At 41.5% G+C, this 23,014-nt stretch overlaps 3 protein-coding genes and 1 long non-coding RNA gene across 10 annotated transcripts in view; 2 read left to right on the forward strand and 2 right to left on the reverse strand.

Moving 5' to 3' along the window:
* On the forward strand, positions 1-8,400 carry gfi1aa (growth factor independent 1A transcription repressor a). The gene is made up of 6 exons (XM_089008829.1): positions 1-165; positions 276-452; positions 1,692-2,059; positions 3,202-3,339; positions 4,040-4,205; positions 5,658-8,400. The coding sequence occupies exons 1-6, from the start codon at positions 54-56 to the stop codon at positions 5,834-5,836; spliced, it is 1,140 nt and encodes a 379-aa protein (XP_088864955.1). The 5' UTR covers positions 1-53; the 3' UTR covers positions 5,837-8,400.
* rpap2 (RNA polymerase II associated protein 2) lies at positions 62-20,762 on the reverse strand. Of its 3 annotated transcripts, XR_016116493.1 has the most exons (14): positions 20,679-20,762; positions 20,564-20,609; positions 20,293-20,407; positions 20,049-20,147; positions 19,751-19,816; positions 19,562-19,650; positions 19,152-19,187; positions 17,324-18,233; positions 15,828-15,925; positions 14,968-15,048; positions 13,791-13,859; positions 9,647-9,863; positions 1,763-1,973; positions 62-199 (listed from the first exon to the last, which is right to left on the reverse strand). XR_016116493.1 is itself a non-coding variant. In XM_089008818.1 (12 exons), exons 1-12 carry the CDS (start codon positions 20,722-20,724, stop codon positions 9,719-9,721), a joined length of 1,800 nt encoding a protein of 599 aa, XP_088864944.1. In that variant the 5' UTR covers positions 20,725-20,762; the 3' UTR covers positions 8,408-9,718. The 3 variants fall into 3 exon arrangements, 1 of the variants encoding a protein (XP_088864944.1); XR_016116494.1 differs by lacking the exons at positions 62-199; positions 1,763-1,973 and adding an exon at positions 5,669-5,797; XM_089008818.1 differs by lacking the exons at positions 62-199; positions 1,763-1,973 and having other exon boundaries at positions 8,408-9,863.
* Positions 20,578-23,014, forward strand: part of glmna (glomulin, FKBP associated protein a) — a 10,412-nt gene continuing 7,975 nt past the window's right edge. For 2 of the 5 annotated variants that reach the window (XM_089008819.1, XM_089008824.1), the window contains exons 1-4: positions 20,773-20,846; positions 21,219-21,280; positions 21,511-21,636; positions 22,890-23,003. In XM_089008819.1, coding sequence (XP_088864945.1) covers positions 21,242-21,280; positions 21,511-21,636; positions 22,890-23,003 — 279 coding nt within the window. In that variant the 5' untranslated portion in view covers positions 20,773-20,846; positions 21,219-21,241. Of the gene's footprint in view, positions 20,645-20,772; positions 20,894-21,218; positions 21,281-21,510; positions 21,637-22,889; positions 23,004-23,014 lie in introns of those variants that run through there. The other 3 variants (XM_089008823.1, XM_089008820.1, XM_089008821.1) reach the window with 3 other exon arrangements.
* LOC148891472 (uncharacterized) overlaps positions 21,664-23,014 on the reverse strand; it is a 7,928-nt gene continuing 6,577 nt past the window's right edge. Inside the window, exon 5 of the long non-coding RNA XR_016116495.1 lies at positions 21,664-22,940. This is a non-coding gene — a long non-coding RNA (uncharacterized LOC148891472). The remainder of the gene's footprint in view (positions 22,941-23,014) is intronic.

Genomic DNA, 23,014 nt, shown 5'->3' on the forward strand with positions numbered 1-23,014 from the left:
TCAAGTGATAAACAGTGACAAGTACACAGAGAGTTGGCTCACTTTTAAGCACCATGCCGAGGTCTTTCCTGGTGAAGAGTAAGCGGGCCCACAGCTACCACCAGCCCCGACACGTGGATGACATCTCCGTCGGCCTGGATACACTTCTGGCTCACATAAGCGCAGGTTGGTCGTGCGTAAACACGTACGCAATCATGAACTGAATGAAGAATATTTTGAAAAATAATGTCAAATGAATATTTTGTTTCAAGAGTTTCTTCTGTTTCTAACCAAAGAGACCAAAAGTCCAGTTGACTCGAGTTTGGAGGCCGTGACCACGGACAGGTTGTCCCCGGGGCCGCAGGTCCTCTCTCCGGGTTCTTTGTCGTCCAGTTCCCCGCGGAGTTGCGGAGCGAGTGACCGAGCATCGGACTGTGATTTGTGGCGCCCTCCGTCCCCGTCCTCCTCTCCAGGTTTCGTTTTTTTAATATTCTTGAGGTTGCCGTAACGCGCAGTCCGACGCAATTGCCATATTTAATTTACAGTCAAATATTTGACGGACGTTTGACGCGTAGGTAAAAATCAACTACTGTATTAAATTTTCGATTTCCATTAAAAAGTAAACAGATCATTTTACATGACAAAATAATCACATAATCGAATCACACAAATTGTCATTTTATGAAAATATCTTTTTAATGTCACTTTCACCGTGTTTATATTGTGACTCGGAAAGATTAAATACATATTACACATTGTTTTTGACTAATGTTGTATTTTAAGCCACTGAAAACGTACAAGTAAAATTCGTACTACTTTCGTGAATTTAACTCATTGGACTTGTGTCTAATATATATATATGCCAATAAGAACTTAATATAATAAATATATTCTCTCCCCACCTCAAATCCCATCTCAAAACCCACCTATTTAAAATCGCATTATCTGCATAGTTTTATCTTTTTCTTTTTAATGTTATCTGTGGTTTTATTTATGTCCCTATTTTATGATTGTAAAGTGTCATTGAGAGCTTTGAAATGTACTTATAAATAAAAAGTATTACAGTATTATTATTATTATAATAAGATGTAAAATATTCTCAGCATTAGTGTTTTCTTTTATGCCATCAAGTTATATTTAATTATTTTAAATTATTTAATTATTTTAAATATTATTATTATTTGTGCCCCCATTTAACTCATGAGACTATCATCCATGAAGACTGGCCATTCCATATACGTATACTTTCCATGATGTAAACATAGACAAAAGTGAGATTTGTAGATGTCAATTGTATAAAAAAACATCAAATTCACATTGTTTGACATTAAAATTCAACTTCACTTTTGAAATCCATTTCAAAAGTTAGTAAAAGCTGCACTCGTGAGAAGTATGCAGTCATGTTTGTCCTTTTTTGCAGAGGATAAATAATATATACGAATGCGTATCGTTATATTGTATTGGTTGTGTTCAATTATCGTGCGGTTAAATGGAGGGTTATAACACTGCCACATAGATATGCTCTACATTTGCCCATGTATGGCATTTCCTAGTACTGAATGTGTTAGCATTGAACTAGCGACAGTAACTTGATTGCTATCAAGTGGCTTTTGTGTCTCATATTTCCACTTGTGAGGCAAAGAGAAAAAAATATATCTGAATAACTGCTTGTTTCTTAAAAAAAACTCCCCTCACTTTTCAACACGTTCCAGATTCGGAAGAATGTTCCACACCGACTGGGGCGGACGGCCGACACTTCAACATGTCCCTCTTCCCCGCTTACCCATGGTGGTCCTATCCCTCGTCGGACCTCAGGCATGCCGGCTCGGCTCCGTACCACCGACGCCTGGACCAGCTGGAACTGCAGCAGGGCTGCGACAAGCCTCAGACCAAAGGATGCTATCAGGACTGCTCGACTCCGATTCAAATCCAACAAATGTGCGGGATGAGGAATGCTGACATGTTTGGGGACTTCAAAGAGAAACCACGTGGGTCTGAAATGACCAAAAGTGATGAAGAGTTTATGTGCGTCAACCAGTTGGACCCTGGTGAAGCCTATAAGTGCATCAAGTGTTACAAGGTAACGTTATACTATCTACCTAGCTAACTAAATAGTTACATAAGCTGCCTGGATATATATATATATATATATATATATATATATATATATATATATATATATAGTATATATCTATATACTATATATAATATACACACACAGTAAAGTCTCGTTATATCGATATCGGATATAACGAGACTTTATATGTATATTTATATGCACGCACAGAGAAAATATACATGCAAACAGGGTCGGATATATATATCCCGGTTATATCGATATTTTTTTTTCGGATCCCTTGAATATCGATATATATAGACTTTATGTATATATATATATATATATATATATAAGCTCGTATATATACAGTACATATCGATATATCGATAGGACCGCTTATTACGACACTATGACATACATGCGCGCAGGGTCGGATATATCGATAGTCCATATCGATATTTTTTCGGACTCCCACAATATATCGATATAACGATACTTATACACACATATACAAGCTATATTATAAATGCACTTTAATATGGTATTAGAAAATGTGTGATGAATTATTGAAAATTTTTGTCACATCCCTACTACAGTATATAGCTACCCAGGTTGGTAGATAAGCTAGCTAACTAGCCCCCTAGCTAGCTCCCTGGCTTTGGAACTAGCTACCTAGCTAGGTAGATAAGCTAGCTAACTAGCTAGCTAGCTAAATAGTTGGGATTGAATTGATTTGTTAACTTGTCGACTTTACTACTGTACAATGCCATCAATTAATCGACTTTCAGCCCATGGCGTTGAATAGAAACTAAATCTGTTATCATTCAACAAACTACAGCAACAAAATCTAATACAGTAAAGTCTCGTTATATCGATATCGGATATATCGATAGTCCCGGTTATATCGAACAATGCACTACATGCAAACAGGGTCGGATATATCGATAGTCCCGGTTATATCGATATTTTTTCGGACTCCCTTGAGTATCGATATAACGAGACTTTACTGTATATTAAATATCTCTACAGTATTTTTAAATACAGAAATGAAACTAATCAATGACCCGTGGAAAATCTTAAAGGCTTCTTCTTCTAATCAATGGCCCATGGAAAAATTTAAAGGCTACAATGTGAAAAAAAATGTGAATCGTTTCTGCCAAAAGGTGTTCTCCACATCCCACGGCCTGGAGGTCCACGTCAGGCGATCACACAGTGGGACGCGCCCGTTCGAATGTGGGATTTGCGGCAAAACCTTCGGCCACGCAGTCAGCCTGGACCAACACAGGGCGGTACACTCACAGGTATGTGCGCTATACAACTCCAGAAAAGTATTTATTCATGGCAAATTGTGTTTTTTACTTGCAGTATCTATGCCAAGAATGTATTATGAAATGACAGGTTATGCGTCTTAATTGGATTGGCCTTTATTCGTCTCGCAGTGGAGAAATTTACACTTCACAGCAGCAAAGTGATGAGAGTGAAAAGGAAAGGAAGAAGTAGAAAACAAAATACAGGCATCCACTCTTGGAGCGCCATCTTGAAGTCAAAACATCATGGTGGAATGTGCACTACTGCTTCAAGCTAAATGTTGAAGCACAATCGACCCAAAGCTGTCCAGCGATGACAGTCAAATGGCACGACATTCCTCCTTAATCAAAAACTGTGCTGGCATATTTGTGCTGCCAACAAGGCGCAACAGCTCAGCTGTCTCCTTCTTGATGAATGTCGTGGCCAAAAATGCTGAAAAAACAATCCGTGTCCGTCCCACACAATTCATGGTGGACACAGTTTTGGAACCGTTTCTCTCAATCTCATTGTTGTAGACAACCAAAACTCTCCAATTGACAGGGGTGTGAAGACTTTTTCTATTCAATGAAATTTTGTGCCCATTTTTTTGTGTGGTGGTGTGCTATAAATCTATTCTTGCCTCAAAGTTTGAGGAAACCCCAATAAGAAGTGAAGCTTGCATGTAAAAATCCAAACACGCCTTTGTGTGTACAGGAAAGGAGCTTCAGCTGTAACATCTGTGGGAAAAGCTTCAAGCGCTCGTCCACGCTTTCCACGCACCTTCTCATCCACTCGGATACGCGGCCGTATCCCTGTCAGTATTGCGGGAAGCGGTTCCATCAGAAGTCGGACATGAAAAAGCATACGTTCATCCACACAGGTAAGAAACGGACAAGATGGATATAGGATTGAGTATTTATCCCAAGTGCTTGATATCCACTTGGGCTTCTCAAGCCATGAAAGTAAAAGGAAAGGAAAAGAAGTAGAAAAACAAAAGATTGGACAAGCTGTAATGGCAGCCACTCTCGCGGCGCCATCTTGAAGTCAAAACATCATGGTGGAATGTGTATGTCTGCTACAAGCTAAATGTTGAAAGCAAACACGAAGCTATCTCCACGTAAATCCGCTTCAATTCCAAGCCGCGGCAGTTCAGGTTTTTTCGAAGTAGTACACGCTTTGCTCTCACTAGTACAACTTTGACATGCTCGTAGACGACTGCATGTTACAGATACCTTGGTTTACGAACTTAATCGGTTCCCAGAGTGTGTAAGGCGAAAAGTGTGCATCCCAAAAATTAATTACCCATAGGAAACCATTAAAATGAGTATAATCCGTTCCCAGGTGCCCATAAAACATCATTTTCTACTTTTTAATTTTCTAAGCCTTAAAACTACACAAAATATACCTTATGTTAAGTATAATAAATGTGCTATGGTATTATAATTAAAGAAATAAACGGTACAGTATAATAAAGTGGTTTTATTTACCTTTGTGATGGTCGATGGCTTGATGGAATGGAGTGTCCGGTTTCCTCAGCCTTAAACACTTGATGAGGAACGTAACCTTCTTCTTTCACCATCTTGAGGAATGATCCCTTGGAGGTACTTTCTCTAGTTCCTCATCAATTGTGTTCTGTTTAGCTTTTTGCATCAAGTGTACAGATGGCTTGTGCGGGTTGTTAGTGGAGCCTGATTGATGGGATATTTTCACCTTGCAGTCACTGTGCCTTCGAACTATCAAAGTTGAAATGAGTCCAAATGTCAACGTTTTCTATCCATTTTTCACTCTCTCACTGTCGTCTGCCTGTCTCTCTTTAATGTTTAAACCACCTCCCCTCACTGCTGCGTTCTTGGCCAATCACGTGGTTTGAACAGAAGACTGGGGGTGGAGAATAGAGGACAAAAAAAGTCGGCAGCCATCTTCTTTTTGGAGAACGGCTTCACTCTCTCTCTGTCTGCAATCTCCCCCCCCCCCAATGCTGCCTTCTTAACCAATCTCGTGGCTTTAACCGACGACTGGGGGCGGGGAATAGAAGACCAAAACAAGCCGGCTGCCATTTTCTTGTTAGGAGAACGACATGTCACTCATTGTGGCAGCTCCGTGTGCATCCCGAAATAGTTCGGATGCCAAGGTAAAATGTTCATAAATTTAACGTTCGTAAACCGAAAAGTTCGTAAGCCAAGGGGTTCGTAAACCGAGGTATCACTGTATTCAGTGTCCTTGAGAGCTTTGAAAGGCGCTTAAAATGTAATGTATTATTATTATTTTCAAAACTTCTATAGTAGTCGCTTCCAGTTGTCAATCAAGCGAGAATCTGCCTTTCCCCCCACAGGGGAAAAACCACACAAGTGCCAAGTGTGCGGCAAGGCCTTCAGCCAGAGCTCCAACCTGATCACGCACAGCCGGAAACACACGGGATTCAAGCCTTTCGTTTGCGACCTTTGCGGCAAAGGTTTCCAGAGAAAAGTGGACCTGAGGAGGCACAAGGAGACTCAACACGGACTCAAATAATCTCTTCCTTTTCACAGCTGTAATTGCACTTTTTTTTGCTAGACTTTGGCATAAAAACACAATAGTGCTGTTGACTATTTATAATAACAATAATGCATTTAATTTATAAGTGCCTTTTAAAACTTTCAAGGTCACTTTAGTCACAGAATACGTTTTTCTGGTGGGTGAGCAGTGGCAGCCACACGCGCCAGCAACGGAATAAGTCAAATAGATAGAAAGCTAGCTAGCTAGCTAGCTAGCAAATTGATAGCTCATTGATAGCTAGCTAGAGAGATAGCTAGCTAGATAATAGATAGCTAGACATCCGGCTAGCTAGATAGCTAATAGATAGCAAATAGATATAACAAATAGATGGCCAGCTAGGTATTTATTATTTAGCCTGGCAAGACCGCACTGGGTGCTGTTATTTTATTATTTACATGTAGTATTTGTGATGGTTTATTATGCTTGTATCCTAGAAAATAAATTATCTTGAAGATTTCAAATGTTTTTTGGAATGCATTTTGCTTCGCTAACCTCTTAAAGGACAACCAACACCTCCACACAGATTGTGTCCATAATTTGAAAAATCACTTCAAATGACTTCTACTGAGCGTATTTTACAAAGATTCCACCGCATATAGCTATATTTTACGTTTTAAGACTCGCGCTGAATATTCAGGAAGTCTTGTTTTTGAGTTGGTGACGAGTCCGTACGTGACGTCACTGAAGGAACACCCCTGACCGAGAAAGCGACACACAATGCATTTTGGGTACTTTGTTTGGTCTGAAAACATCATGTTGATCCGTGTTGATGGCGAAATTACAAGGAAAACACATAAATAACGCAATGGTGAATCGTGTGTTGCACCAAGACTACTATTTGATACTAGTTGACACAAACTCCCAACAGAAAAATCAGCCCATTTCCAACGGAGCTTAGGCGCCATCTTGTGCATTTTCTGTAACGCTGCATTGGAGTCCTGACGGCTCGAATTGATACGGGAGGACTTTTTTAATCAATTGCAAACATTTATGCTTTCCACTTCAGAACTATTTAAATCATATTAATAACTGGATGAGTAACAAAAAAGCTTCTTCTCCGAATCTGAAGCCATTGTTTTGATTCTCGAGCAAGGCAAGACATCCTGGCGTGACGTCACGAACAAGGGGGCGGGACCTTCTGAAACTCGCCATTTCCGGACAAGTTGAGTCCATAATTTGTAAAATGGCTTCAAATGACTTCTACTGCGCGTATCTTACAAAGATTCCACCACATATAGCTATATTTTACGTTTTAAGACTCGCGCTGAATATTCCGGAAATCTTGTTTTTGAGTTGGTGACGAGTCCGTACGTGACGTCACTGAAGGAACGGCCCTGACCGAAAAAAGGACACATTGTAGCAGTCCTTCCATCATGTCAATATATTTTGCTGTACTTGTTTGGTCTGAAAACGTCATGTTGCACCAAAAAGAGGCGGCCAGGCTCCATGTAAGGAATTTATCAGCCTGTGGAAACGGGCTGATTCATTCCGCACACGGAGCTTGGTGGCCATTTTCTGCCTCTTTTTGGGTGATACATTTCCCCCCAATATTGCCTCAAAATGGCACGGAATATATTCTTTAATCGATTGCAAACATGTATGCTTTCCTCTTCAGAACTATTTGAATCATTCATAACTGGATGTGTAACAAGAATGCATATTCTCCGAATCTGAAGCCATTGTTTTGATTCTGCAGCAATGCAAGACGTCTTGGTGTGACGTCACGAACTGGGGGCGGGACTTTCTAAAAATGCCCAATTCGCAGCTCCATTTTTTTTGCAGATTTTGGACACTAAGTCATTTTATTGGTGTTTTGCATTTGACTAAAAATATCAGCCTGCGTGTTTTGGGTATTTTAGATGCTATAAAATATTTTTCTGATGTCAGTTAAGAAACAAAAATTGTGTCGGTTGTCCTTTAATTGAGCAAGTACACAAACCACCAATTTGCCAAATAGTTTTAACAGTGGTTGCTCATGGCCAACAATGAGAATCTGAAAAGATCAGCCGCCCACCCACTCCTGCCAAGGTCTGTTTCAAGTTTTTAATTGTGGATAAAAAAAAACCCAAATGTAAACGATATCTACAAACGATAGTTAAGCAATTGCATTATTAAAATAAATAAATACCATTTGTGTTACGCTATGTGTGAGCCATCAATCTCTTTGACTAAATCATATCACTTTTACCAAACAGATGAAAACAAAAAACATTTTGGTGTGAATGCCATCTGGTCAAAATCAAACACCAGTCCCGTATGACAAATGCAATTAGAGTGCCATAAAGGAGCCCGTGAAAGGAAGTCTTGCTGGACTAGCGTCACTTTTATGACCAATATCAAATATGCTCCAGCCGTCCACCTCACGGCGCTTTTGCTTGGATATCTTGGGTGTGATTTGTTTGGACACGGATGCAGGATTACAAGCTCCAAAAGTTTCAAGGTCGTGATTTATCGATGAAAAGGTTTCTTAAGCCGTCATCTGTACTTCTTTGAAGGTGTCGGACGTTTCGCTCCTCATCGAAAAGCTTCGTCAGCCGACTAATTTTTTTGCTGGTATCTCTGGCTCTCTATATATATCCCTAATGTCCAGAGGTGGCCGTGCTGGACTCTGCTATGATAGGTCCCTGCTCTCAGGTTGGGGGGAGCAGAGGACTACCCCCTGCCGCTCCACTGATTGTTCCTATTGTTCTGACTAACGACTGGCCTGATTGCCCCACTTCCACCGGTATCACCTCGTCAGTATTCCTAATCGTATTTTGCCTAAGTAGGCTGTTGTACGAACGATCCAAATTGAACCTACCCCACCATATCGGTTTAAAGGATTTAGCTGTTTTATGAAAATCGCTTTGTGTTTTATGAAAATTAGCTAAATGTACGACTGAGAGCTTACACAGACGTAAGGTCGTGATTTGCGCATGACTCACCTGTGATTTTTTTTTTGTAGCAACCGCTGCTCACTTTTCATGTACTTGTGCAGGCGGTGAACGATAAGCTTTACTTGTCAAAGCTGTCACTGCAAAATTAACTAATTCGCTGCCATTCCTGAATTTGCCGATACATCGCCGGTCAGAACCTCTGGCAATGTGTTTTCCCTTCCACTAGGTGGCAGCACTTGCTTTTTGTCCATGTTAGCGCTTTGTTCCAGCTTCAGCTATTGTTAAAGCGCCATATAAAACAATATGTATGTATTGCATTGTATTTTGTACAGACGCCCCCATTTCAAGCTCAGATAACTCCAGGCCCATATAAATGAGGAATTTCATTTAAAATTTGATTGGTTAATGAAATATTCCTGGTGTAAACATATTTGACATGGACCACGACCAGCGATTCTCAAGGCCCTTGGTAGTTTCCAATGACAAGGAAACCACATAGGCTTAGTCATGCTGATGAGGTGATACCAGAGCGAATGGGGCAATCAGGGCCAGTCATAGAACATAATCAAGACAAAAGAAGTAATCAGATTAGCTTCAGGGAATAGTCCTCTGCTCCCCCGCCCAACCTTAAAGCAGGGACCTATCAAAGCAAAGGTCTGGCAGTGCCACCTCGGGACATAAGGGATATATATAGAGAGGCAGAGATACCAGCAAAAATTTTAGTTCCCTGACGAAGCTCTTCGGATGAGGAGCGAAACGTCCGACACCTTTAAAGAAGTACAGATGACGGCTGAAGAAACCCAGAAGCTGAAATCGGATTGCATTAAAAATCTGAACATACACGCACTGTAACCGAAAAAAAATAAATAATATAAATTAATATTTGAATAAACAAAAATATAGTCAATACCTTTATTCGGTTCAATTAAAGAACCCAATTATACACCAAGTGGCCATTCCCTGAATTGTCATGCGGGATCTGTCAGTGCGTTGGGGGTTTAAATGCCTGGAGAAGGTTCAAGAGGTTTTGCTGCTGTAGGCCCAGTTCCTCCATCAAGGTGTCGACATACGAGATTGACGACGGCGTCGTCAAGGCTTCGGCAACCACTGGTGACACAGAAGACAACCTGGGTGGGGAGGGAGGGAGGGGGAGGTTAATTCTTGAACAATTGTATTGATTAAATATGACAATTTATGCATCTACTACAATGCTCCTCAACCTTTTTTGCGCCACGGACCGGTTTAATGTCAGACAATATTTTCACGGACCGGCGGATAAAGAACCTTTCCAAGGACGTTTGTTTTTTACTCCTTTTGCTCGCTTACGGTGGGCTAATTTTAGCGGTATCTATCACGTGACATTGAGTGTTTTGACATGGGTCAAGAGTAAGTGATAGACGGATGTAATCTGGTAATTTTTCATTTTTAATTTGATGTAAATTATTCATTCTTTCTGCGCGGCCCAGTACCAAATGACCCACGGACCGGTACCGGTCCGCGGCCCGGGGGTTGGGGACCTCTGATCTATCTAAAAAAAGTGACAATAAAAACCAAGCAGAATTTTTTTTCTTTTTCGTTTTTTAGATTGTTTTTGTTTTCAATTGTAATGTGGCTAAATTTATGATTTGGCGTCGATCATCTTTAATTGGACACCCCCCCCTCCCGTCATTGTAGACGTACCTGCGTGGAGTTCGGTTTATCTATGGTTCTTCTCAAGTTCCAGCGTCACACAAGTATGTGTGTGTGCCATCTATTATTCAACCGACTTGGAACAAAAGAAGCCAGTCGAGCTCCACAGCTGCTGGACAGCAAGATAGACAAGGTCACCCCACGCCAAATTATTCATGGCGGAGAAATAGTAGCTCGGATTTGAATGGGGGGGACTGATGAAATCATGGTGTGGCACTGAGGCTGGTTCCGATACAAGCGCGTAGTGCAAAATGAAAAAGGTCCACCGAAACGGAGATGCATCCAACGGATATCAAAAATAGATGACGGCACCATCGAGCGCTGAAAAGAAAACTTGAAGGCTTCCATAAAAAGGTTTCTTCAGCCGTCATCTGTACTTGTTTGAAGGTGTTGGAGATTTCGCTCCTCATCCGAGAAGCTTTGTCAGCGAACTAAAATTTGCTGCTAGCTCTGGCCCTACATACAGTGGGACCTTAGCTTACAAACTTAATTGGTAAGGCGAAAAGTGTGTATCCCAAAAATTAATTTCCCATAGGAAACCATTAAAATGAGAATAATCCGTTCCCAGGTCCCCATAAAACATAATTTTCGACTTTCTAATTTTCTAAGCCTTAAAACTACACAAAATATACCTTATTTTATGTATAATAAATGTACTATAGTATTATGATTAAAGAAATAAACTGTACTGTTCAATAAAGTCATTTTATTTACCTTTGTGATGGTCGTTAATGGCTTGATGGAATGGAGTGTCCGGTTTCCTCAGCCTTAAACACTTGATGAGGAACGTAACCTTCTTCTTTCACCATCTTGAGGAATGATCCCTTGTCGGCGCTTTCTCTGTGATAATTGTATCTAGTTCTTCATCAATTGTGATCTGTTTAGCTGGGTTGATCATCAAGTGTATAGATGACTTGTGCGGGTTATTTGTGGAGCCTGATTGATGGGATATTTTAACCTTCCAGTCTACACTCTGCTTTTGAATTATCAAAGTTCAAACAAGTCTAAATTTCACTGTTTTCGATCCCCTTTCTCACCTTTTTGTATGTTTTTTTTCTATTTTTCACTTTTGGTTTTTGGTTTAAAACTCATCTCCCTTTCGTGTGTGTGTGTGTGTTTTCTCTCACTCCCTCTCTGTCGGCCTGTCTCTTTAACGTTTAACCCCTCCCCTCCACAGTTCTTGACCAATCACGTGGCTTTAACCGAAGACGCCATTTTGTTTTTGGGAGAACGGCCTCTCTCTCTCTGACTGTAACCCCATCCCGCACTGCTGCGTTCTTGACCAATCACGTGGCTTTAACCAAAGACTGGGGGCGGGGAATAGAGGACAAAAACATTGGCCACCATTTTCTTGTTAAGAGAACGGGCTCATTCTTGAACGACACATCACTCATTGTGGCAGCTGCGTGTGTATCCCGAAAAATAGTTTGTATAAGTATAGATGTTTGCAATCGATTAAAGAAGTCCTTCCGGGTCATTTTGAGGCGTCTGGACTCCAATGTAGCGTCCCAGAAAATGCACAAGATGGCGCCCAAGCTCCGTTGGAAATGGGCTGATTTGTGTCAACTAGTATCAAATAGTAGTCTTGTGCCACACACAACGATTCACCATCGCATTATTTGTTTTCCTTCTAATTTCGCCATCAACACGAAGTTTTCAGACCAAACAAAGTCTTTCTCTGTCAGGGGCGTTCCTGACGTAATGTCACTTCAGGAATCGTCATCATCTTGAAAAAAAGATTTCCTGAATATTCAGCGCGAGTCTTAAAACGTAAAATATAGCTATATGCGGTGGAATCTTATTAAAATACGCTGAGTAGAAGTCATTTGAAGTGATTTTACAAATTATGGACACAACTTGTCCGGACGCGTCGGTTGTCCTTTAAAGGTTCATTATTTAAAACGGCATAACGAGAATGTTGTTATGTGGGCTCAAATGTGGATGTGAGAAACGTGGGTGTCATAAATCAGAGCCGGGTGGAAGAAAAATAAAAATCAGGAGAAACTTTCCCCAAGTGCCATGTTACAGCAAACGTATGTGTGTGATCAGGGCTGCTTGTGTGTTTTCCGTCCTCCTTCACGGATCTGGAGTGGAACAATCTGGGCGAGATAAGGTCACAAAGCGCCAATGTGTACTCAGATGGGAGGAGCACGGAACTGTCCGTGAACTGCCGTCGTCACAGTTGTACGCGCGTGCAACACCCCCATCACCACCGCCCGCCATATGGTGTGGCCGAGAAAATTTCACATGGACGGTGACTTGCTTATTATTGGAAAATAATTTTTAACTCATTCGCTGCCATTCCCGAATTTATTCGAGAATTGAAAGGTGTAACGTGGAGCGCCATTCCCGAATTTGTTCTATATTAATCAATACAGTAAAGTCTCGTTATATCGATATTCTCGGGAGTCTGAAAAAATATCGATATAACCGGACTATCGATATATCCGATCCTGCGGCATGTAAATTTTCTCGTTACGTTCATAGAAATAGTATCGTAATAAGCAGTACTATCGATATAACCGATATCGATATCACGAGACTTTACTGTATATATGTATTGTATTCCATTTTGTACAGCCGTCTGCATTTCAAGCTCAAATAACTCCAGACCATTCTAACTTGATTGCATGGAATTGGGTCTTTGATCGTTACAAATACCAGTGGCGGACCGTCAAAGCCTGCAAAGCCTTCTCTGCTGGCCTAAAAATATCTGAACCACGGACTAACGTTAACTCATTCACTGCTATTCACGAATATATTCGGGAATTGAAAATATGACACAGAGCGCCATTCTCAAATTTATTTGGGTTTTGTTATTTGTGCTGGGATGCCGATAAAGCACTGACCATGCCAGCATTTCCCCTTTTTTCATGTTAGTGCTTTGTTACAGCTTCAGCTGTTCTTAAAGCGCGATATAAATCAATCTGTATGTATTGTATTGTGTACAGTGAGTGACAATGACAAAAACCCTGGCACTCGAGTGGATACATTTTTGCACCTCGTCTGGCAGTGAATGAGTTAAAACACTGGGATGGCACATGGCTCATATTTTACCGTCGTATCCGTGACTGTTGTGTGTGTACGGCTTTAAAGGTGTGGCCTAGCCTGGTGAGTGATGTGGGTGTCAGTGAATGAGAATGTGGAGTTAACGGTCTGCTAAGGGGCTAACCACTGTTGGCCTGAGTTGCGGTCATCATCAGTTGGTGAAAGAAAATGCTTGCTATGGATTTGTTTCACTGAAGCTCCTAAATTGGACGTCCCTGTATTTTTTGTATGATTGCAAATTATTCGGGCGACACCCACACCATAGCTCAGGAAGCACCATTTGGGTGCCAAGTGATTTGAGTCAAAGTCAGACTTACAGGTGGAGAAGCGCCACGGCGATGAGGGTCCACTCAGGAGGTTTGTGGATGATGTTGGTGTTGGTAAACCTGCGAGATTTGAAAAACAAAATAAAAACAGGCAAAGTCAGCCCCCTCTCAACCAACATGACACGTTGTCTTCGAAAGGGTAAAAAGCGCACATTCAGGCGAGTCTAACTTTCAAGGCTAAATAGTCAACAGGAAGTGGCACAAACACGACTTTGCTGTACAAGGTGGCGTGATGTATGTTTGTCAGGCAATAACGCATATCCTTTGGGATTTTTTTTTTTCTCAAGTGTGTCCGCGGGGGCCTCGCGGGAGAAAACAAAAGAATTCCTGGAAGCCATAGCCCTCTTAAATCACCCACAGTGTGATGTAATAGCAAACCCGTTGAAAAGGACTTTAACGGCCAATGGGAACAAAGTCTGGATTTGTTTATAACATTCATTCCTTCATTTCACATGCGGTGAGCCTATCAAGATGTCCGCCCAAGCACGTATTCTCAGGACCCTTTCCCAGCTGACTCTGGGAAAGGGAGGTCACATACGTACGTCCAACCGTCTATCTAAACATCCATCCATCTGTCGATAGAAACGTCCATCTATCTAAACTTCCGTCTATCTGTCGATCTAAACATCCATCCATCTGTTAATCTAAACGTCTGTCCGTCTACATAAACGTACATCTGTCCATCTATCTAAATGTCCATTTGTCTATACGTCCGTCCATCCACCTGTCTATCTATACGTCCGTCCGTCCATCCATCTAAACCTCCGTCCATCTATCTAAATGTCCGTCCATTTGTCTATACGTCCGTCCGTCTACCTGTCTGTCTATACGTCCGTCTATCTATACGTCTGTCCATCCACCTGTCTAAACGTCCGTCCGTACTTCTACCTGTCTATCTAAAAGGTCCGTCCGTCCATCTAAAGGTCCGTCTGTCCGTCCATCTAAATGTCCGTCTGTCCATCCATCCATCCATCCATCCATTTAACCGTCCGTCTGCCCCTCTATCTATCCATCCAATCCACCCACATCTCAACAAGCCAAGGTGTATTGCTTGCAACTGAGCAGCGCATCCCGTAAGATGAGGAACGAGGTGGCATCGGTTGCTGCTGCGAAACCCGAATCCATCCCAATTGTAGCGTGCACACGTGCGTGGGTATGTTGCGCTGACCTGAATGTTCTGAGCAGGTTATTAAGGTCGCTGGTGAAGTCACTCAGGGTGAGACTCAGCGGACCCACGATGTTTCTAAGACTGCAGATCCAAAAAAAGACAGATATGACAATAAATAAATACAACAATCCAAGTTTTTTCCTCCATCGGTTTCTCTCTTGACAAATGGGGCAGGGTTCTACATTAACTACTACATTAACGCGACGCAGGAAGAATTAAAACTTGAAAGTCGTGTTATGTTATTAATGCATTTGTCGGAACTGGCTGGATGGATGCATGGCTTGAGGAGCCCGCGATGAGAAAAAGAAGTGTCTGCGCCGGGCGCCGATGTTTTTGTAGCACTGTCGCGGCATGGAATTGAAGCGGATTTAAGTGGGACAGGAGATGTGAGACAATCTTTTTTCGGCAATGGAGGCTACAGCTTTGCGTTTGTTTTTCAAAATGAGGCTTAGATCATGTCCTCATCTAGAACTGCTTCATACAACAATGAGGGTTCAAAAAAAGTGCTTAGGGTTGAATGACTGTCTTTTGTGTTGTGTCACATTATGTTATTTTGTTGTTCTTTTGGCTTCAAGATAGCGCTGCGAGAGTGGCTGCCTTTACAGCAGCTCCTGAATTTTGTTTTTACTTTCCTTTCACCTTACTTTTATCACTTTGCTGCTGTCAAATGTAAATTTCTCCACTGCAAGACGAATAAATTCTAATCCAACCCATAATTTAGCCGCCTTACTCATCTTTCACCTTCAGGGAGCCAAAGTAAAACTCTGAACCCCCGTTATCTCATTCGGGAAAGAGGGTGAAATAGGACACACGAAAAGACAAATATGCGCAGGACAAAATGATGAGGATTGTGGACAAACCAGCTGGCAAGCTTCTCCACTGTGATTCGCTTTTGGATGAGGTGCTGAGCTTTGGAGTCGACCAGTGGCAGAGCCGGAGAATCACTTGTTCTCTGGTCCTGGAAGCCAGACAAACATGTGACAATTAACTCATTCACTGCCATCTCCGAATTTATTCGGGAATTGAAGAGCATGACGTGGCGGACCATTCCCAATTTTTTTTCGGGTTTTGGTTTTTCTTGTTTGGATGCCGATAAAAAACGCATCATTTGCCTTATGTCCATGTTCACGCTTTGTGTCATCGCTTTACTTTTTCTTACTAATTTCATGGTATTGGGTATTGGATAGTTATAGGGGGTAAAAAAATACCAGTGGCGGACCGTCAAGGCCTGCAAAGCCTTCTCTGCTGGCTTAAAAATATCTGAACCGCGGACTGATGTTAACTCATTCACTGCGATTCACGAATATATTCGCGAATTGAAAATACAGTAAAGTCTCGTTATATCGATATCGGATATATCGATAGTCCCGGTTATATCGATACTATTTCTATGCACGCACGGAGAAAATTACATGCAAACAGGGTCGGATATATCGATAGTCCCGGTTATATCGATATTTTTTCGGACTCCCTTGAATATCGATATAACGAGACTTTACTGTATGACGTAGAGTGCCATGCCCAAATTTGTTTGGGTTTTGTTTTTTGTGCTAGGGTGCCGAAAAAGCACTGACCATGCCAGCATTTCCGCTTTTTTCATGTTAGTGCTTTGTTACAGCTTCAGCTGTTGTTAAAGCGCTATATAAATCAATATGTATGTATTGAATTGTGTACAGTCGCCCCCATTCAAGCTCAGATAACTCCAGACACATTTAACTTGGGAATTTAGTCTTTTGAGTATTTTGAGAATTTAATTTTGATGTCATCCTAAAACTCAATATTCTGTGGGTCCTGCATTTTGAGTGAAAATGACAAAAACCCTGGCACTGGAGTGGACACATTTTTGCACATCGTTTGGCAGTGAATGAGTTAAAATCATCATGTCTTAAAATGTTTTGTTTATGATTTTTTAAATCTGTGTTTTAAAATGTGTTGCAGATGAAACAAGCTCGAAATACAGGTAACACCCGACTTACGACCGAGTTCCGTTATAACCAAACGGTCGTAAGTCGAAATACATTCAAAATGTTGAATAGAGACTTAGAGGCTAAACGACTCGCAAAGCCACCCACCTCCCACCATGCTGGCTGGCCAAAATTGACATACACGTTGCCGGCCTGCTAGCGCGTTGCGGTGCCAGGCGTAGAATTACAATTTTTTAAATAGGGTCTGGAGGCTGTGGTCGTAAGTACGGGTGGTCATAAAACGAGCTGGTCCTAAGTCGGATGTTACCTGTATTGCTGAAATATCAGTGATCTTACTTCCTTCTCTCGCAAGATGGGAGCGCTACTAATGGTTTTCTTCAGCGCCCCCTTGTGGCAACCAACTTTGATTCCTCTTTCTCCCCATCACCCACCTCGTTTCCATTCGGCCTCCGTGGCTCATCCGGAGCAATCCAGGTGCCTTTGTAAAACTCTCTGACTTTGAGCACCATCTGCTGGGTTTCCCTTTTGAGAGCCTCATAGTCTGGAGCCGGCGCCGCGGTTCTCCATTTCACTCCTTCACTGACCTCGATCACGTCATCCTCAAGGTCATCTTCATCCAGTTCCTCATCTTCTTCCTGCTCTTCTTCTTTCAGGTACGTGGAGGGAGAGTCAAGCGTACGGTTAGTGTCGTGAAGGAATTTAAGGCTCTCATCTGTGAGCCATTCATTCAGGGTCGCTCTCAATGATTCAAGGAGACCGCGTCCAATCGTGTTGGGTTTTGCTTCGGGGACGTGGTTCTTTAGAAGGTCCCGTAACCCCGTCACCCCTCGCCTGCTCACCCCAACCTGGATGATGTTGAGGCTCGGCCGACTGTCCGGGGGAGGGCGCAGTGAACTGGTTTCTCTCGAGTGAGTTGATTCGATCATGGGAGATGTTTGGCTTGGCAATGCCGTGTTGAGGCTGCAGGAAATCAGTTGATCCGTCATCTCCGTTTCGGCTGATTCGTCACGGTCGGTCTCATCCCGTCTTATTGAGTCTTCCTTTTCTGCTCTCTGCTTTTGTTGACACCGTCTCCTCTCTTCTTTCTCCCGTCCAACTCCCTCAATATCGTTTTTACGTCTCGGCCGGTGGTCACCCCAATGCACCTTGGATCTGCGTTCTCGGGAGACCACGCTGGAAATGAAATCCTGCTCCCGTACGTCATCGCTGCTGTAGTCGTCGTCATCGGCATCTGTGGAGCAACGATCCTGGTGGTCTTCATGTTGATTGCTCAGAGGTTGTTCAATGTCTTGCTCCTTGAGGCACTTGGCAGTCAGACACACCTCCTCACCAGAACTTCCGCTGGACACAAGAGTTTGTATATTTGATGCTGATATTGAATATTTTGTAATAGTGAGTGCACCCCTCACATTTTTGTAAATATTTATTTTCCTGGGACTATGCTAAACTCATTCACTGCCAGACGTGCAGAAATGTCTTCACTCCAGTGCCAGGGTTTATGTCATTGTCACTTCAATTCCAGATCCCACAGAATATTGAGTTTTAGGACTACATAAACATTCAATGTAGAAACCTTAGACTCTCTTCTTTTATCAGAAAAAAGGAGTTAGTTTCTAAATCATATGGGTCTGGAGTTATCTGAGCTTGAAATGAGGGCGTCTGTTCGAAATACAATGCAATACATACATATTGGTTTATACAACACTTGAACAGCTGAAGCTGCAACTAAGCGCGAACATGGAAAAAACGAAATGCTGCCCCCCTGTGGAAGGGAAAAACACTGCCAGAGGTCTGAGTAGCACTTTATCGGCACCTAAGCATACAAATTAAATCCCAAACAAATTCGGGAATGGCACACATCATATTTTCAATTCCAGAATACATTTGGGAATGACAGTGAATGAGTTAATAAAATAAGTTTTGCTCTAATGTCTCTAAAGTCCAGTCTAATTGGCTTATCTACTTCGATAGACCTGCTACTCATTTATAACTGAGTCCTCGTGACACTAATGGACCACATGACCCCGGCAGGAAAAATAATTGTCCCAATAAGGACATTTTCACGTAGTCACTTTGGTTGTCGGCAGCAAATGGCTTTGTATTGAGTTATTTTGAATTGACTGTCAACGGGTAAACACGTTTTCCAATGAAAAGTGAAAAATAAAAAATGTGAGGGCTGTACACACTTTTAAGAGATTCAGTAAAGAAAACAAAAAACATAATGTGACGAAATGTTATCACTGAAGCCAAAATACATACATGTCCCCTTTCTTCCTGAGCTTGATTTCTGGATGCCTGGAAGAAGATTCAATGATTTTTTACTTATTTTCATCATATTCACAGGAAATACTAATTTGTAATTTTAATATCACTTGGGCAAAACTAAATGAAGTGATCTTTTGAAGTGTTTGCAGAAATATTATCAAATAGGAGAAACTGAGATTGTTGGTCTGGTATGTCTACATTTGTAGTATGTCTACATTTGTAATGAAACAACAACATTAATTTGATAAAGGAAAACACAGCTTCATTATAGTTGTATTGTACAGCTTGTATAGTTGTATTGTACAGCTTCATTATAGTTGTATTTTTTATGTGGCCACTATTATAAATGCATTTCAAAATGTCAAGTCACAGGTGTGCCTCAAATTGGAGTTAATCAGACATACCGCTCCTCCCGCCTAAGCCAAAGTGGTGCCTTTGATATCTGCAGCTCAAATACTTTGGATGCCTTATAGCAAAAATTACAGCAAAAACACTACATGGAGAGAAATGCACATAAAAAAATAATGTTAAGGTGCAACATTTACTGTATAAATCCTAAATTATTATATTCTGGCGTGTGTAGCAGCAGTCACCTTGCGCTCTGTGATGTCATACACCTTATTAGTATTTGTTGAGATTTTGTACTGCTGCTTTGGGATCTGTAAGATAAACACATTCAAGTATGACACAGATAGAGTCCATTTGGTATTTATGAAAAGGTTTCTTCAGCCATTATTTGTACTTCTTTGACGTTTCGCTTCTTATCCAAGAGGCTTCGTCAGCGAACTAATTACTTCAGTTCGCTTTCATCGATGGACCACTCCTGTACGACTGCGAGCTTACACAGACAAAGTCCATTTGGTAATAAATAGGATCAAGGGATGTAGTTACCTTTCCCAGTTTATTCGAACATAAAGGATAACCACACAATTTGGTGATGAACCTCTCCTCCACAGCATCTCTGTAATTAGCACTGGTGATAAACTTGGCCTGCATGGGGACAACAATAACTTATTCGTAAATATGATTTTGAAATACAGTAATCTAGTAAAACCTAGACACCTTTGTAGCATAAAGTAGGCGCTCTTGAATTTAAATTTGGAGGTAAAGGCAAAGAGAATTGGACTGAACTCACACAGTCGAGCAAGAAGTCCTCAGACACGTTGTCCTCTAGGAGACGCTCCACCACTTGCAGGGCTCTCTTTTCCAATTCTAGTCTCTCCCTCAGCGTCTCCCGGATCGCTTCTCTCCTGAGAAAAACGCATACAAATATGACATTAAAGTAAAGAGAGTAACCGAATGATAAAATAACACATGATTTGATGAAGTTTATTAGGTTCAAACACAAACGTGGGTTAGCAATATTGTCACTCCAGCACACAAAATGAAGAGATTTTCTGAAAAACCTTCTTGCTTCTTCTTTTTCACACAGCGTCTTGGCGTATTTTCCACCTGCCACGACCAAAAAACACAACAGTGAACGCAGGGTAAGTAACTTGACACGACAAACTCTTTAAGTACCTTTTTTAGTCGCTTTCGAGACAACCCTAGTTTCTTCACACTCCATGTTTATTTGTGACGATGTGAACTATTACCCGTGACGTCACACAAATACGGCAGGTCAGATGAGCCAAATGTTTATACTCGACCCGGCGTGGTTTCCATTTAGTTCAAAATCAATATTTTAAGGTTTTTTTCTTTTCCATCGTAAAGTTTTAACGAACCAATTGGTTGTTGTAAGTATTTTAATATGTGCTTCGCAAATTGCGTAAATGTTTTTGTAGCTTTAATTGCTAAGCTAATCGTCAAAGCTAGCAAAGCTCGTCTATTTACAGTTAACGACAATTCACTGTATTAATGTCACCACGTATGTTGTCAAAGAGGACATGAAGGTAGCTGGTGTGAGAGAAGAGGATGCACAAAACTGGGTTAGATGGAGGACAATGATTCGCTGTGGCGACCCCTGAAGGGAAAAGCCGAAAGGAAAAGAAGAATGTCACCATGTGTGATTCACACAAGTACATTATTGCTACTAATTTGTTCCACATATATTGTTTCAAGAGTGCCGTGTGAGGACAAAGGGAATGGCTCTGGATCAGTTCTGTGAAGTGGTGCAAAGATGCGTGAGTCCAATCTGTTTTTCTTTTCCACATGTTCATTCAATTCTAATGAGGTTCCACAATCCAGAGCAGTATTTTGCAGCCTTTACTGTGCCATGGCTCATGTTTGACTTTTGAATCATGGCACACTCCATCACCAGACAGATATTTCACGAATATGTCAATTTATTGGAATGATTAAAGTTCAATCTGAAATACTTTTCATCCATTTCTTGTTGTTTCTCCCTATCAAGCAAGCACTTCAACCAGACAGCTACACCACCGAAGATCACGATGTCTTTATGACCGCTGGCCAGTCATGTATCGAGGAGGGACACAGTGCTCAAATGCTCAGTATTGTCCTGGATGACACAAATCAGGTACCTCATTATAAATGTTCCAAACCCTTACCATGATTTTGATCACTTTGAGGTAACAAGGTGAAGCATGCTTGCTTTGTATTTTGTGTGTGTGCGTGTGCGACTCAGTGGATTCAATGTTAACATTTCTTTAGTTGCATATCTTTTTGTGTAACAAAACTGTATTAGCTTAATGCTAACATAATCATGCAAAAAACACTAAATGGTAATGGCACGAGAAGCTTCAAACAACAGATAATATGACAAACACGGGCCAAACACAGTACTCAAAAGCATCTCTCTGCTTTGCGTGAACAACCAACTAGTACTAGCGCTTAGATAGGGACCTTCTCTGCCCTTTCCTTCTTCGATTGCATCTTCGAGTAGACGTCAAATGTTTTGCAGCATATATGGTGCCGCAATATGAAATGTCTAACGTCAAATTCAGATGTAGACTTGAAAAACACATTGGATTGGATTAGCCTGTATTAGTATTACAGTGCAGAAATTTAAATTTCACAGCAGCAAAGTGATGAAAGTTAGAGGAAAGGAAAGGAACAAGTCGAAAAACAAAATACAGAGCTGCTATAAAAGCATCCACTCTCATGGCGCCATCTTGAAGTCAAAACAACAACAAAAAAACTAAATAACCAATAATGTTACACAACACAAAAGACAGACGGTTATTCATTCTTAAGAACTTTCTGCACTCTCTTTGTTGCATGAAGCAATTGTAGATGAAAGGGTAGAAGATCAAAGCGTCCTTTTCACCAGTGGATCAGGGACGTCAGAATGTGTACGTCTACTACAAGCTAAATGTTGAAAGCAAACACAAAGCTGTAGCATCCATTGGCGAAAAGAGACTGCCTCACATCTCCAGTCCTACATAAATCCCCTTCAATTCCTAGCCGCGGCAGTTCCACATGTGCACCGGCGCCCTGCGCTGGACATTTCCGCAGAACAAAGCAGGGCTGTGAATAATGCTGCCCATTAGAGGCGCAAAAAAAGCACAATCACCCCAGAGCTTCCGCCCAAATCAAAAACAGTGCTCGCATATTTGTGCTATATTCAACAGTAGCCAAAATGGAACTGTATAGTGCCACTTAGCAGTTTTTTTGACAACGATACTAATGCAGCGTGTTCTACCGGAAACAAATTCCTTGTGTGTCCTACATACTTGGCAATAAAGATGATTCTGATTCTGATTCTGATTCTATCCGTATCCATATTTGTGCCATCTTGGACTTCATGAAAAATAGTTTTCTTCTCTGTAGGAAATGGTGAGATGTATGGGGTGGAACCTGCTGCCTCCTCTGGTTCGGGTTCTGTTGAACAAGGACGACAAGAATCTCTCTCACTGTCTGGCCATTTTCAATCACCTACTTGAGGTTCAACCATA

This window comes from Hippocampus bargibanti, linkage group LG11 (genome assembly GCF_051943395.1).
Source record: "Hippocampus bargibanti isolate YZ-2025 linkage group LG11, ASM5194339v1, whole genome shotgun sequence".
Taxonomy (NCBI): Eukaryota; Metazoa; Chordata; class Actinopteri; order Syngnathiformes; family Syngnathidae; genus Hippocampus; species Hippocampus bargibanti.